This window comes from Podarcis muralis, chromosome 17, assembly GCF_964188315.1.
Source record: "Podarcis muralis chromosome 17, rPodMur119.hap1.1, whole genome shotgun sequence".
Classification (NCBI taxonomy): Eukaryota; Metazoa; Chordata; class Lepidosauria; order Squamata; family Lacertidae; genus Podarcis; species Podarcis muralis.
In genome coordinates, this window is record NC_135671.1 from 33454904 (window position 1) to 33470918 (window position 16015).

General features: G+C 44.3%; 1 protein-coding gene across 19 annotated transcripts in view; it reads right to left on the reverse strand.

Annotated features, from left to right (window-relative positions):
• The window catches only part of SMARCA4 (SWI/SNF related BAF chromatin remodeling complex subunit ATPase 4), a 59613-nt gene extending 48562 nt beyond the window's left edge, over positions 1–11051 (reverse strand). For 8 of the 19 annotated variants that reach the window (XM_028712308.2, XM_028712307.2, XM_028712303.2 and 5 more), the window contains exons 1-4: positions 10819–10988; positions 3167–3255; positions 892–1141; positions 112–244 (exon numbers count right to left, since the gene is read on the reverse strand). In XM_028712308.2, the coding sequence (XP_028568141.2) occupies positions 112–244; positions 892–1113 (355 nt within the window). In that variant the 5' untranslated portion in view covers positions 1114–1141; positions 3167–3255; positions 10819–10988. Of the gene's footprint in view, positions 1–111; positions 245–891; positions 1142–1640; positions 1662–1683; positions 1843–3166; positions 3256–10818; positions 10990–11026 lie in introns of those variants that run through there. The other 11 variants (XM_028712306.2, XM_028712301.2, XM_028712297.2 and 8 more) reach the window with 8 other exon arrangements.
• Positions 11052–16015: the final 4964 nt, after the last annotated feature.

The window sequence follows — 16015 nt, forward strand, 5'->3', positions numbered from 1 at the left end:
CAGTACCACCAAAATTGAAACACTTGCTTAAAAACAATCTCAAATTCTGTAATTTCAAGAATACAGAGTTAATCTGCAATCTGATGCACATTAATCTTAAGAAAGCAATACCTTGAGAATGCTGATCCATTGGACTAGGAGGAGGTCCCATTCCTGTGTGCCCACCAGCCCTCATTCCCATGCCCTTCATTTGGCTGTAACGAGGATCCTCAGATATTCCCTTCTCATGCATGGAATCCATTGGCTGCAACAACAATATAAAAACAAATATCGAAAATCCATTTAAATAGCTATTTCACTGGAACAGTTTCTAAGTGTGCACTATATGAAACCAATGGGATGTGCAAACCAGCTTATTGAGAACTGCTACTACACACATTTCACTGAACATTAAAGTTCCGTTTCTAAACACCTGTCGGTTAAGGTGCTCTTGCAGTGTGACTTAGGTAAAATGTATGCCCACCAACACTGCTAAGTTTCTACCTTCTTTCAAAAATGTACAAGATGGCCTAATTTTAAAAGATGTATGGACATTTCACAGAACGAGACAGCAATGAAACACTTTTCAGAACGGAAGAATTGCCTGAAACATTGGGGGTTAACACAGTCTGGAAAAAGGAAAGTCTCAGTACCAGGTAGAAACAGTCACCTGAAGCCCCAGGATGTGGTTAGAACCAGAGAACTAAAATATTAAATTTCTAAAGAATGGACCTGCGAGGGGAAGGCTTCTACTTCTTATGCTGAAACATAAGAGATGTGCTACATTTTATTGGGGAGGGGGCGTTGAAAGAAGAAAGATTGCAACAAAGATCACTTGTTTTTCCACACCAGGAGAGCACAGCAGTGCCATTATATATTACACAAAGGCAAAGCAATGTTGTGGTTTATTACCTTATGCATCTGATGCATGTTGTCCTGAGAATAACCTCCGGGCCCTTGTGGTGGTATAGGGTGCCCTGCTGATGGTGGCCCGGGGCTGGGGCCCATCATGCTATGTGCAGAACCTGGAGACGGTCCAGGGCTGGGGCCCAGCATAGCACCAGGAGAAGGTCCAGGCCCAGGAGAAGGCCCCGGACGAGGCGTTCCTCCCATTGGAGGATCAGGAGTAGACATTTTCAACGATGTTGTTCAAGATAGTATCCTAGGGCAAGATAATTCATTATTAGTGAGGAACAAATCCCCCAAACCATTTGTGTTTCATTGTCAGAGGAAAAATACATCATCAGTGGTTCACAGCATGACATAGTTATGTGCTGCTCTGGAAACATCACCATTTGTGCTTAGGAAAAAGAAAAAAAAGAGAGAATAACTGGAGTACCTTTGGATTATGTAGTATGACTGGGACTTGCTTCCACCCCACCCATGGATCAGGGCCTTTATGCTCACAGGAAATCTTTCAACCAGGTTAACGTGACGCAGATAAACAGGCTTTATTTCCTGGTGTTCGTGTATTTTCTTCCAAAGCCCCCCTTCCATTTCTCCCAGCATAGTCTGTTCAGAAGCCTCTTACCTGTCACTAGTTCATGGACAGCCCTTCCATGTTCTTCACAGAAGGAAGCTGCGTTATCTGCATCTCCCCATCCCCCTCGCCTTCCCCATAGACTTTGTCAGTAGCGTTTTCAGCCAGCTGTACCTCTTACCCCATTTGCCTCCCTGCCACTCTCCAGTTGAATCGCAGCTCACCAGCTGATACCATTCCTAGGAGCTACTGGCTAAAGGCAAGCCCTGCCCACACGGTGCCACAAGTCCTTTCTTCCAATTTCCTGAAGCCTACACAGCAGCCTCCTACTATTAAGGTTATTAATGTACAAAACACCAGCTGGCTTTTGCTTCTTCTGTTTCCTAAAAAAGATACAATCTGATACCATTCAATTGATATTGTTACACCAGAACAAAGGATAACACCAGTTCCTGACTAGAATCCACTTCCTTCTCTCATCACCCAGTACTAGAAAGCAGGGCCAGTCACCTCAGGATAAGCCAACATTTCTCAGTCCCTCCTTGTCGTCATTAAATTTACCAGACAGACACCAACAGAGGGTTACTATGGCTGTTGTGTCCCAAGCCCTCCAGGACTTTAGATGAGAGTTAGGAAGTGTCTGTACAGACACAGACAGCTGGAGTCTGCCTTAGGGATCCCACATTCTCCAGCAAGACCTAGATAGAGCCCAGTCCAAAGATCGCCTGAACCCTTACATTACAGCCGAATCACTGAGATCATCTGCAGGAGAGTCTCTGGTCGTTCTCCAAATCGGTGAGGCTTGTTTGAAAACAATGAGAACCTGAGTCTTTAGTGTCGTTGGCCCCGTCCAGTGGAACATGTGGACAACAGAGATTCAGTGGAGGCCCTCTGTGCCAACTTTTAAATGCTTACTGAAAACTTTTCCATTCCACCAGGCCTAGGTATGTCCCCCACAATGGTCTGTTGGTGTTTGTTTTTAATTTCTTTTTGCTTTTCAGTAGTTGTTAATTTTCTATAACTTTACTGTCTTGCTTTATGTTTTTTTTATTGTTGTAAAGCCACTGTAATATATGTTTATGCTACAGCAGTAAGTACATATGTACATACATACATTCCCTGTGTTTGGATTTTGAACTGCCCACACCTTGCCTCTCATTGTATCACGAGTTTGGACATCAGACTACTGTTGGGACTGTGATTCTAGTAGTATCCCTCTGCCTGTGTGTCACCTGAAGCAGAATATTTTCCATCTGATCTTCTTTACCACTTTCTCTCACACCCAGAAATCTTATTTGTGTGAAATTCGACTTAAGGCTATGCACAGAAGCATCCTTACTTAACAACATATTCCTGTAGAAAACACTGCCTCTTTAAGACATATTTTGCAGGAAAGTGGTTAACTTCATTTAGAATGAACATAAATTGCTTTAATTTAAAACTGATACCTCGTTTTACACACGTATATACAAAATCCAATGAACCTAACCATGGGGACCCTAGCTTTCTCCACTATCTAAAAACTGTTAGCAACTTGAAGCTTTTGTTATTTTAACAACCTCTTTTCCATTCCTAACTACAGAAATGCTGATAAGTAAAGCAAAATCTACCCAAAATAAAACCCTGAAATGTATTTTGTTGAAGTCTCTCATTTTTTTTAAAACAGCTGAAATATACATGATTTTTTTATCCTTTAAGTTCACCTACCTGTGAACTTCAGGTTGTTTGTTAACTCATAGCAGTTGTCCACCGTGGCAATGAGCAATTTCTTTGAATTGTCAGTATCTATTCCAATGCTGTTGAAAAAACCAGAACTGAACTTACTTTTCCGTTTAAAATATATACACCCTAGCTTTTCAAGGATGCCAGCTGCCTACCAAAAAATCAACACAGCGACTTGATATATAAATGTTATATATAGGTAAGCCTTTCTAGGATCGTGCCAAGCACTAAGAATTGCTGCATTCCAGTCTAGGCAAATCACACATTTAAATACTTGCACAAAAGAAAAGCACCCCCCCCCCCAAAAACACACACACACCATTTGTGATATATTTTGAAACAGGCACTCTAATAAATTTCATTAATTTATTTATTTAGTAAATGTTATTATTATTTCTTACATTACCCTGTGGTCTCTGATGAAGAGAGGTCTTAAATCGAAATAAATAATGCATACTAATGTGCCTGCACCTGAAAATAATAATTTAATATTATTGTGGGGGTTGCTGTTGCTGCAGCGGCAACTGAAAAGCATTTATTAAGGTAATCCTAAGTAAAATCCTACTTAAGGGATCCAATATCACCCATTAAATCCAGTTAACCCTTCATTATCTTCAGTACTGATTTAGGGAGACATACAAAAGACCACAGAGCCTAGGACTTGCTGATCAGAAGGTTGATAGTTCGAAACCCCGCGACGGGGTGAGCTCCCGTTGCTCGGTCCCTGCTCCTGCCAACCTAGCAATTCGAAAGCACGTCAAAGTACAAGTACATAAATAGGTACTGGTCCGGTGGGAAGGTAAACGGCGTTTCCGTGCACTGCTCTAGTTCGCCAGAAGCGGCTGAGTCATGCTGGCCACATGACCCGGAAGCTGTACACCGGCTCCCTCGGCCAATAAAGCGAGATGAGCGCTGCAACCCCAGAGTCGGCCACGACTGGACCTAATGGTCAGGGGTCCCTTTACCTTTACCAAAGACCAAGTTAACACAAGGGATGTGGTAAGGGTATTTTTTATGCATGTGGCTCCCTGAAAACACATAAGATAAAATGGAATGCTTAAAATGCTGGAACAATGCTGGTTCTCCTAAATAGCACTCATCTGATTGTGTGTGTAAGGGGTGGCTAACCTGTTGTACTCCAGATGTTGTTGGACTACAACTCCCATCATCCACAGTCAGCATAGACCAGGCACGGCCAAACTTGGCCCTCCAGATGTTTTGGGACTACAACTCCCTATGCCTGGCATAGACAATGGTGAGGGATAATGTTGCAGTTCAGCAGCATCTGAATGGTTAAAGGTTAAGTCACCCTTCCTTTAAAATCTATTCGTAGGGTTTTTAAAAATGTACATTGCATTAGTTGCCGGAGATGATGATTAATGGGGTCAGGACATGTGTGGAGGCAGAATTTGTTTTCCTCCCACAGTGGTTCAGAAGAAAATTGCTATTCTGAAGTTAGTGTTTCCTAAGGAGAAAAGCTAGCCAGGGGTATAAAAAAACAGCCTGTAAGGATGCCAAACTCTACAAGCATGAGGGAAACCACAGGTGATGGAGAGTCTCAGCCCCAGTGACAAAATACCAAGGTAAACAGTTAAACAGACAGGTGAAAAGCATCTGAGAACAGTGTTCAAAATTTCTCAGGCGTGTTTTGCTACTAGTGTGGGTTCAATTGCAATTAAATTGAGATTTCTGGGTGCCAGGATGGCAACAACTTCTGCCTTAGTTCATAGTTAATACAATTGCTGTAAGAATCAAGCAATGTAGTTGAGATTAGAATTGTAGGGTTGAAAGGTACGAGAGTAATCTAGTCCAACCCACTGGCAAATCGACATTCTGCTGTAGTGACCGTAACATATGATTGGCACCTAGCTTATAAATCTGAGTTTCTAACACTGCGTGAGAAGGAGGTACATACTACAATCTTCAATTATCTGAAGGTGTGTCATAAGGATGATGGAGCAAACTTGTTTTCTATTGCTCCAAAAGATGGGAACCAATGGATTCAAATGACAGGAAAGGAGACTCCGACTAAACATTGGGGATAATTTTCTGATAAGAGCTGTTTTGACAGTGGAACAGACTACCATTTTTAAACAGATGTTGGGTTGCCATCTGCCAGTGATTCTTTAGCTGTGATTCCTGCACAGGAAGGGTTGAGCTAAATTGACGCTTGGGATCCTTTTCCAACTTGATGATTTAACTGATGTGAAGAGAGAAGGATCCCTTAAACCAGTTAATGGATCTCAGACAGGCAACCATATTATGCACTCGCACTTCCCAGTCTCATGAATAAATCACTACTTCCATTGACCTTTATCACTTCTAAAGGTAACATGGTCACTGATGCTAACACTAATAAGGAATTGCTTTTAACCAGGAGTTGAAGCTCATAAGCACTCCTAGTTGGTAGCTAACTATAATTAATTATGAGGTTTGACTATGATAATCTTTATCTAAGCTTCAAGGGGAAGCAGTGAGGGAAATTTGCACAAAATTCTTTAGGCTGTTCCCTTTATTAAGTTGGCGGGGGGAGAGAGACAAAAGGATGGTGGCAAAAAAGATGCTAAGGCAGCACTGCATTTATTGATGCGGGCAACTAAACCTTTATCAAGACAAGATTTTTCCATAGTTTAAAGGAAAACGTGCAGCTTTGACAAATATAATAATAATAATAATAATAATAATAATAATAATAATAATAATAATAATAATAATAAATTTATTATTTGTACCCCGCCCATCTGGCTGGGTTTCCCCAGCCACTCTGGGCGGCTTCCATAAAAACCAAAGATACAGTAAAATATCACAGATTAAAAACTTCCCTGAACAGGGCTGCCTTATAAAGAAATATCACAATATCCCCACCTATAGTTCAAAAGAATACTTAAGAGTTCAATGGGACTTCTAGTTAAGTGTTTCTAGGATGACAGTCCTTAAACACTTAACACAGTAATAGAATGCTTTCTATGGTAAACATGCGACTTTATTTAAAAGATTCATGTGCCATTGTCACTGGAAGTTCAGATGCGTGAGAACTAGAACATTCACAAATCTGTTAGTAGTAATAATAATAATAATAATAATAATTTATTTGTACCTCGCCCATCTGGCTGGGTTTCCCCAGCCACTCTGGGCAGCTTCCATAGAAACCAAAAATACACTAAAATATCACAGATTAAAAACTTCCCTGAACAGGGCTGCCTTAAGATGTCTTCTGAATGTCAGGTAGTTATTTATCGCTTTGACATCTGATGGGAGGGCGTTCCACAGGGCGGGCGCCACTACCGAGAAGGCCCTCTGCCTGGTTCCCTGTAGCTTTGCTTCTCGCACTGAGGGAACCGCCAGAAGGCCCTCGGCGCTGGACCTCAGCGTCCGGGCAGAACGATGGGGGTGGAGACGCTCCTTCAGGTATACTGGGCCGAGGCCGTTTAGGGCTTTAAAGGTCAGCACCAACACTTTGAATTGTGCTCGGAAACGTACTGGGAGCCAATGTAGGTCTTTCAAGACCGGTGTTATATGGTCTCGGCGGCCGCCCCCAGTCACCAGTCTAGCTGCCGCATTCTGGATTAGTTGTAGTTTCTGGGTCACCTTCAAAGGTAGCCCCACATAGAGCACATTGCAATAGTCCAAGCGGTAGATAATCAGAGCATGCATCACTCTGATGAGACAGTCTGTGGACAGGTAGGATCTCAGCCAGCGTACCAGATGGAGCTGGTAGACAGCTGCCCTGGACACAGAATTGACCTGCACCTCCATGGAGAGCCGTGAGTCCAAAATGACTCCCAGGCTGCATACTTTAAAACCGTCTTGCCCAAAAATGACAACTATACTTTCTGTTTTGGTGACTGTAAACTTGGTTTAAGGAGCCATTAGGCACCTAGCTTATATATCTGAATTTCTAACACTGAAGCCACGTACATGTGACATCTGTTTTGCAGTTTATACAATGGCCTGCTTCACACCTAATGCTAAACCACAGTTTTAGGTTACAAGGATGGGGTGAACCAAGCCTAGCACTTGCTTACTAACCCCTCCTCCAGCACGACTGCAAGATTGGAAGCTTCCATGGTATAGCATTACATATGAATTACAAACTGTAGTTAATGTCAACTACAGCTAGTAAAAACAAGCAGCTTGATAGATCATGGTTTGACATTGGCTTGTTTCATCTAAGAACAGTTAAGACTAACTGCAATATTTCTGGGTTTGGATGTCACAAGCTACAGTTAGTCCAAAATGGGAGCAAATGCTTTTAGTGCCTCTTCACAGCTGCACTGGAGAAGGGAAGCAAACACAAGGCTCGCTCCTCATAAAGCTAAACCAATGAATCAGTGCTATGGATGAATGCATTCAGTATTATTATGTATTATTTCTGAGCCCCAATTATCTCAGCCAGGCAAATATTTCAATTTTCTGCAGAATTCTGCCAAAAAAAGAGGAGCGAAAGAGTGGTTGCGCTGTTGACAAAGAAAACATTTCAAAAAGGTAATGGGTAACTGTGACCCTTGGGTAAAGTGGCAAGGAGAGACACTGAAGGAGCAAAGGAAATGGTGTGGGTGGGTTGGTGAATGGCACAAGCAATAATAGAAATGCAACTTCCCCAACTAAATCAGGGTGGGAAAGAGCAGTGAGCATGTGGGAGAGGCTGAAAGGAAAAGGACACTGTCTGTGAGGAGAGTCCGGAGTAATGGGAAGAATGCTCGTGGTTCAGAAGGGGAGTGCATCTGTGAAGAGAGAAGGATGTGGAGCTCAATTTCCTAGGTTCCTTGAGAAAATGCTGGATGTGTCAATGGCTGGCTCCAGAAGGTGGCCAGACTAAGCAAATGCTGTAGCTGAGTAAGGGGCCTGTCATACCTATCATGCCGTCATCAAAAGAACAACAGCACAAACTTCCCTTTTGCTCCACTGTGCAGTGGAAAATAGCCTAGCTTACTGCACATAACAAGGACTTTGGCAGGGCAAAGAATGGCATTCTCATGACATGCTGGATGTCCAGAGAGACTGAAAGCAGCATCAGTCCGTCATAATCGAAGCACAAGACAGAGAAAGTGACAGATAGTCACACAAATTCACACACTGTATAAACATACTGAGTACTTTGCAATTTGCAATGGACTCTGGAATGGAGAACTTACTCTGAGCAGCACTTCTAGGAATATTAAACCAGGATGAGGGAGGCTTATGCCATTTCTTTCTTTCTTTTTTAAATGAAGTTTTTCACAATAAAATAAGACAACAGCTTAAAAAGAAACAAGAAGAAAAAAGAGAACAGGAAAAGATACCTCTAAGAACCTCCACAGAGAGATTCCACTGCCTTGATGACATTCCTATTTTATTCAAGGCTTCCAGAAAAACCAAAGGACAGAGGGGACTGGAGGAGAGTAAACAAGGGGCAAGCAAGCCATAAAGGGAGAAGAATAAAAGAAGAGGAATATGCAAAGGAGTGAAGAGAACTAGGAGGACAGGACAAAAAGAGCCTCCATCCCTAGCTGGCTATAGGAGCCTGGAGATGGGTCACCCATTTATTTAATAAATTTATTTACCATTCTCTCTCTCTCTCTCTCTCTCTCTCATTCACACACACACACACACACACACACACACAAGATTCAGGGCAGTTTACATTAAAAAAATCAATAAAAATACTAAATATCTTGACCAATACCTTCAAAAATTGTGGGGAAAACATGAGAAAATACTGCTATTGTACAAGAAACTACAAGGAATAATGAAGAAGTAGTAGCATTAGGGGTAGCTGGAGAAAAGGTCATGTTGGAGGGATGCATCTGTCAGTCCTTGGGAATAAGGAAGTGTATGAAGGAGGTAGCTAGAGGCATGCTATAGTGCACAACAGGGTCAGGGAAGAGTCCTGTAACGTCTCTACTTTATGCAGCAAAACTAAAATTCTCATGTTCCTCTTATGCTTGTTATGTATAAGGGTATATGCTTGCAGGTCCTTTTAACAGTTACAGCATAAATGAAAGGTGTTTCAAGCAATCCTGAATATGCACACTTGTTTAAGGGCTGGATCAGACCAAGGCACACTCGTCCAACACAATTCACAGCAATCTCAGCAACCAGTTGATACTGGGTGATCCATTAGAAATTGGCTATTCTTCTACTCATTCAAACAGTGATGCTACAGAGACCTGCTGATGGTAAGTGGAGGAGCAAGTGATCGGCCTTCTCCGTGGCTGCTCAGACTTTGGAACTCCCTCTCTAGAGAAGTTAGACTGGCTCCCTTCTTGCTGTACTTTTGCAAGCAGGTGAAGACTTTCTTGTTCCAACAGGCTTTCTGGAACTGACTGCTTTTAATGAAAGGGCTGGTGCTGTGATGCTTTTATTGTAATTACCTGTATGTTTTTAATAGATCATATATCGAGAGAGAGCTTTATAGATATAGTTTAATTCTATTACTGTTTAATTTGTGTTTTTTTTAATTATTAGGACAGCTGCAAATTCCTGCATTGCGGGTGAGTGGACTAGACGACCCTCAGGGTCCCTTCCAACTCTAAAATTCTATGGTTCTATCGTTCTCCCCTATGTTTTTAGTTGTTCCTATTTTATCTGTAAGCTGCCTTGAGTCCCTGTCAGGGAAAAAGGCAGGGTATAAATAAATAACAACAACAAGAAGAGTAAGTACTGTCCCTGGAGATGTTGGCTTGAAGCAGGAGGCACTGGATTATAGAAGTGGAAGCAAGAATGGCAAGTGAAGGTGTTGGGCTGGTGGGTGCAGGAGGGTGAGTGGGGAATAATACTGGGCTGCTGGTGGCCAATATTAGGCCCATTAGAACTGGTTTTCGGTTGTGTATGGGTGGCTTTAATATAATATCGACATACTAGAATTTTTATTCTCATTTAGGCTGCTACATAGTACAATATAAATCATACCTATCAACTATTATCCTGAAATGTTAATGTAACACTTAAATGTTGCTAATACTATACCGGTGGGGGAGAACTCACCATCAAGCATTCACAATACATTATTTATTCCAAACCGGTTGCAAATCCATCCACATGAATTTCTCTTGGGGGGGGGGCGGATTTTTAACAGTTGCCTATTACAGCTCTGGGGAAGTCGACGGCTTTAGGCGAGTCAAGAGAGGACAAAATGTAGGAGTGATAAGAAGTGAATGAATGAATGAATGAATGGATTTAAAAACCTGGATGGCTGGAAACTGCCCCACATCCTCATCCTGAATGATTTTTTTTTTTAAAGGACGTTAACTATATCTATGAAATAACACGCCAAAACCGATGCTGAGATTGGGGTGCGAAATGCTGGGAGGGGGTCCTTTCGGATGGGGGGGCATGAAGAAAGGAAGGATGCTGCGGGTGGGGGTGTGCGAGGAGGAGGCGGGGACGCGGGCGGGCGCACGCCTTTATCCGCTTACCCTCAATTCCGCCGACACCCCCACCCCCCCCCCACCGCGCGGCAGGTGAGGCGAAATAACGGCGCCCCCCCCACTCCGACCACACACGACGCTTCGAAGGTCATCATCCCCCCCTCGCGGCCCCCTCCCTCCTCGTTCACACGGCTGTACATTTCTTTCATCCATCCATCCGCGCGCGTGCGCGGCCAACCCTCCCTCAGCCCCCACATCCCCCCCCACCGACCCGACCCCACCCCTTACCGTGCCGGCCCCCGCCAGCCGGGCGGCCCGGTATCTCTAAGAGCGGGCGAGGTGGGGTGTGTGGAGGCGAACAAAGGAGGAGCTGGAGCCGCCGCTACCGCGCGTGTGAGAGAAAGATGCTCTCGCTCCCCTCCCCCACCGCCCCTCTGCCGCGCGTCCCCGACTGAGGGAGCGCTAACCAAGAAGGCGCTCGGCCGCGCTCGCTCACCCAACAGGCAGAACAGGTTTCTCGCCCGCCTGCGTGCGTGCGCGCGCCCATTGGGACACGCGCGTGCTCCCTCCCGGCCTTCTCTTTTCTTCCAAACCAATGGGAAGAGAGCTCTCTCCGCATGGCAAAGCCAATCAGGGGAAGAGGGGAAAAAGTCCCCCCCTTCAGTCGCCGGCTGGCCAATAGGGAGACGTCGCATTGTTGTGTTCCCGCCCTGCGGCCCCTCCTCCAGTTGAATAAGGTCTAGAGAGAGCGTCGGCGTAGCAGAGCGGGGGTGGGTGGGAAGGATACAAGGGACAGCTTCGGCATCGTATCACAGCCGAGCATCTTTCGGAAGGCGGGCTTTCTGACTCTGGGGGGGAAAGCCCCGCCCCTTCATGCCAGCTTCAGCCAATGTAAGCGGCGGAAGGAGAAGGTTTCGCGCTCCTTTGTCAGAGGGAGGGGAGAGGCAAGGCGAAGCGACGGGCGCGCGCTTCTCCAGAGCGAGTGGCGCGCGGGGCTCTCTCTTCCCTTCCCCCAACACGCGCACAGAAGCCGGCGTCGGCTTGGTGGTGCGCGTGCGCAATAGTGCCGCCACTGCGGCTGAGATTGTTTGAGGCGGGGGGGGGGGGGGGATATGTTTTCCCACGTTCTCCTTTAGTTCCTTTACACATGTCACATTATTTTCAAGCACACGTAAACCCCGTGAGAAGCAACAGGGCAGCTTTACACACACACACACACACACACACACACACACACAAAACACACACACACAGGAGAAGGGGTGGGGGAGGCGCTTTTAAATATTTAGTTTTTTTGTTTAGCAGTATTTGTACCCCGCCTTTTAACCTACAAAAAAAAGAGGCCCCTTAAGAGCAGCCCACAAAAATCAGTTTCATTTCATCATTCCATTAAAATTTATGTGCCACTTGATTGCAATTTTTTTTATTTTTAAAAAAATACAAATTAAAATCTACACCTCAAAATGTAACAAAATAGTTAAAATACTAAAAAACAACAACCCCACAACATTTATGAAGCACATGTTTAGGCTTGCCCAAACAAGAACGGTTGTTGTTGTTGTTGTTGTTATTATTATTATTTATTATTATTATTTATTGCTGCTACATACACCCGGACAACACCATTACTGGCCCCAACAACATCAAACATATCATCTCAGGACTATTTAATTGCTCATCTTCTATCATTGCCCTTCAGCTCTCTATATTGGACAAACAGGACAAACCCTACACCAAAGGATAAATGGACATAAATTTGACATCAGGAATCACAAGACAGAGAAACCAGTAGGAGAACACTTCAATCTCCCAGGACATTCTATACAAGATCTCAAAGTAGCTGTCTTATTACAAAAGAATTTCAGAAATAGACTGGAAAGGGAAGTTGCTGAATCAGAAGGTCGGCAGTTCGAATCCCCGCGACGGGATGAGCTCCCGTTGCTCGGTCCCTGCTCCTGCCAACCTAGCAGTTTGAAAGCACATCAAAGTGCATGTAGATAAATAGGTACCACTCCGGCGGGAAGGTAAACGGCGTTTCCGTGCACTGCTCTGGTTCGCCAGAAGCGGCTTAGTCATGCTGGCCACATGATCCAGAAGCTGTACGCCGGCTCCCTTGGCCAGTAAAGCAAGACGAGTGCTGCAACCCCAGAGTCAGTCACGACTGGACCTAATGGTCAGGGTTCCCTTTACCTTTAAGGTGCTACTGGAAGGAATTATTTATTTTGCATTTCTATACCGCTTTATATTTTAAAGAAAAATAGCAGGCACCAGAAAAGCATACTGTTGTGAACCACCCCCTGTGAAGTGGTATACAGATTTAATAAATAGTGCTAATACTGTTAAGGTATTACCTGCTTGATATCAATAGGCAGGGAGTTCCCACTTTTTCCCCCTCCGAGGAGCTCAAGGTGGAGTACACTGTTCTCATCCCTATTTTATCCTCACAGCAACAACCCAGTGAGGTGAGATGAGATGACAACTGGCCCCAAGGTTGCCTAGTGGACTTCATGGTTGAGTGAGGACTCGAACCCTGTCCTCCTGGGTGCTAGTCCAATAGTTTTTAAAGCTACCAGAGGTGATGCCCATTGCTGTTCTGGCCATCCAGCTCTTCACAGAAGCAATTCTCCCCCTAGATCAGCTCTAGAACACCATTTCTGGTGCTGACCCTTAAATCCCTAAATGGCCTCGGCCCAATATACCTGAAGAAGCATCTCCACCCCCATCGTTCAGCCCGGACACTGAGGTCCAGCACTGATGGCCTTCTGGAGTTCCTACACCGCGAGAAGTGAGGTTACAGGGAACCAGGCAGAGGGCCTTCTTGGTAGTGGCGCCCGCCCTGTGGAATGCCCTCCCATCAGATGCCAAGGAAATAACTACAGTGGTACCTTTGGATGTGAACAGGATCCGTTCCGGAGCCCTGTTGGCATCCTGAAGCGAATGCAACCTGCGTCTGCGTGTGGATGGGTCGCGATTTGCCCCTTCCGCACATGCGGGTGACATCCTTTTGAGCGTCTGCGCATGTGCAAGTGGCATAAGCTGGAAGTAACGCACTCCATTACTTCTAGGTCGCTGCGGAGCGCAACTCGAAAACGCTCAACCTGAAGCTACTTCAACCTGAGGTATGACTGTATCTGATTTTTATAAGACATCTGAAGGCAACCCTGTATCAGGAAATTTTTAATGTCTAATGTTTTACAATTTTTTTAGGTGCTGTAAACCGCCAGAGTGGCTGGGGAAACCCAGCCAGATGGGCAGGGTATGAATAATAAAATTATTGTTGTTGTTGTTGTTGTTGTTGTTGTTGTTGTTGTTGTTGTTGTTATTACTATAATTTATTAGAAGCAGGGCTGGCGACAGTGCCCAGGCCAGGAGGACAGGGCAGCTACATATAATAAAATCGTGTTAATAAGGCAAGTGTTCAGATAGCGCCAAACAATACACTGGAGATGTGTACTCCAAATCCCACCAACCCCTTCTGCCCTTAGTAGAAAAAAATATCCAGATTTGATCAGGGCAGCTCTGGGTGGGGAAAGGGTTGAGCACCCAAATCGAAGGATCTTTCCTTGCACTAGGGAAAAAATAAACAAAGAGTCTGGTAGGTGAACCATTGCCTTATAAAATTTGGGTAATAAATATTGGCAACAAAGGTGATATACCCAGAGCCACTCGATTACTTCCGTTATGCCTTATTTTCAAATTATTTGGAAGAAATTGATAATCTATTACAGCAAATTGTGGGAAGAATGCAGAAAAGTACTGCATGGCAGACCTTAGGGAGGTAGTTTGGCAATGCCCAGTGGCGTAGTGTGGGGGGTGCAGGGGGGGCCGGCCGCACCGGGCGCAACATCTGGGGTTAGGGCAAATCCACAGGTTAGGGGGCGCAAATCCACGGGTTAGGGGGCGCAAATTACTTTCCTTGCCCCGGGTGCTGACAACCCACACTACGCCACTGGCAATGCCACATTTGTTTCCAAAGACTAGCAATCTGGTAGCTTTGCACTGAACAGAAGATTAAGCTCCACCAGTGAGCAGATCCATGCCAGGAAGAAGCTTCACTTGAATATTTCTGCAGATCCATTTCTTTTAAGGGTTACAAAAGCAGGCCAGGCAGGTTTATATCTGGTCAGTTGCCAATCTTTTTTTTTTCCAGATTAAAATTTCTGCTGAGCCTCCTAAGAGGCTGATATTGAGATATGATCATATAAAGGTTGTGCAAAGCATCTCTAAACAGCTGCATCTGCTCAGCCAATCACCTTTCCCCTCTGTCTGTCCTCTATGAGGTCATGCTTGCTAAACAATGCTTGTAGGTAGATGAGGCAGGTACTGTAAATGAATGTGCTCATTTCTGTCACAGAAGGAGAAGTTAGTTTTCTTGATTTGTTCATTTTTGATTGTCCTAAAGTTACTGTTTTTAAAATATTTATGTATTGCATTTAGGTTAAGAGTTTTTCCAATTATTTAGGATTTTTAAAGTTTAGATTAAATAGGATGTTGCAGGTAGTTTATTCTGTTACTATGTGGGCAAAGTTCTTTATCAGGTAAGAGAACAGCTCTAATGAAACATGTATCATTTTTTTCTTTGTATTGTTGGTATGTAAATGCTAGTTTGAGGGGAAAACCACCAAAAATGTTGGGCATTTTGACAAGTTTGTAAAGAACAACCAGCTGGATTGACTATGGCTAGTACTGCCACTAGCCTACCAGGCAAGAAAAATGGAATAAAGTTTGATCTTTAGGAAGCAAACACAAAGTCGTTTAAGATTTATTTCAAATACCATCCTGTGAATTTTGAAGCTTAGTATTCTTCCCTTTGACAGGACGCGGGTGACGCTGTGGGTTAAACCACAGAGCCTAGGGCTTGCCGACCAGAAGGTCGGCGGTTCGAATCCCCACGACGGGGTGAGCTCCCATTGCTCGGTCCCTGCTCCTGCCAACCTAGCAGTTTGAAAGCACGTCAAAGTGCAAGTAGATAAATAGGTACTGCTCCAGCGGGAAGGTAAATGGCGTTTCCGTGCACTGCTCTGGTTTGCTAGAAGTGGCTTAGTCATGCTGGCCACATGACCTGGAAGCTGTACACCAGCTCCCTCGGCCAATAAAGCGAGATGAGCGCCGCAACCCCAGAGTCGGCCACGACTGGACCTAATGGTCAGGGGCCCCTTTACCTTTACTCTTCCCTTTAAGAAGCAGCAGCATCTACTCAGCCAATCATGTTTCTTCTCCCTTTTCTCTATGAGGTCATGCTTACACAACAATGCTGGTTGGTAAATGAGGTCATCACAGTAACTGAACCTGCTCCTTTCTAGCTGACAGTTGGAGCTGGCGGAAGGTATTACATGGTTTCCTTGTGTTTTTTATTTCCTTGTTCCTAAATATTTAAAATATATATATTTAGATTTAGTTTTTACAGTTAGAACTAAGTTCCTTTAGTTATTTGTTGTGTGGACATAAATTAAATGGCTTATCAGTTTAATTTAGATAGGATGCT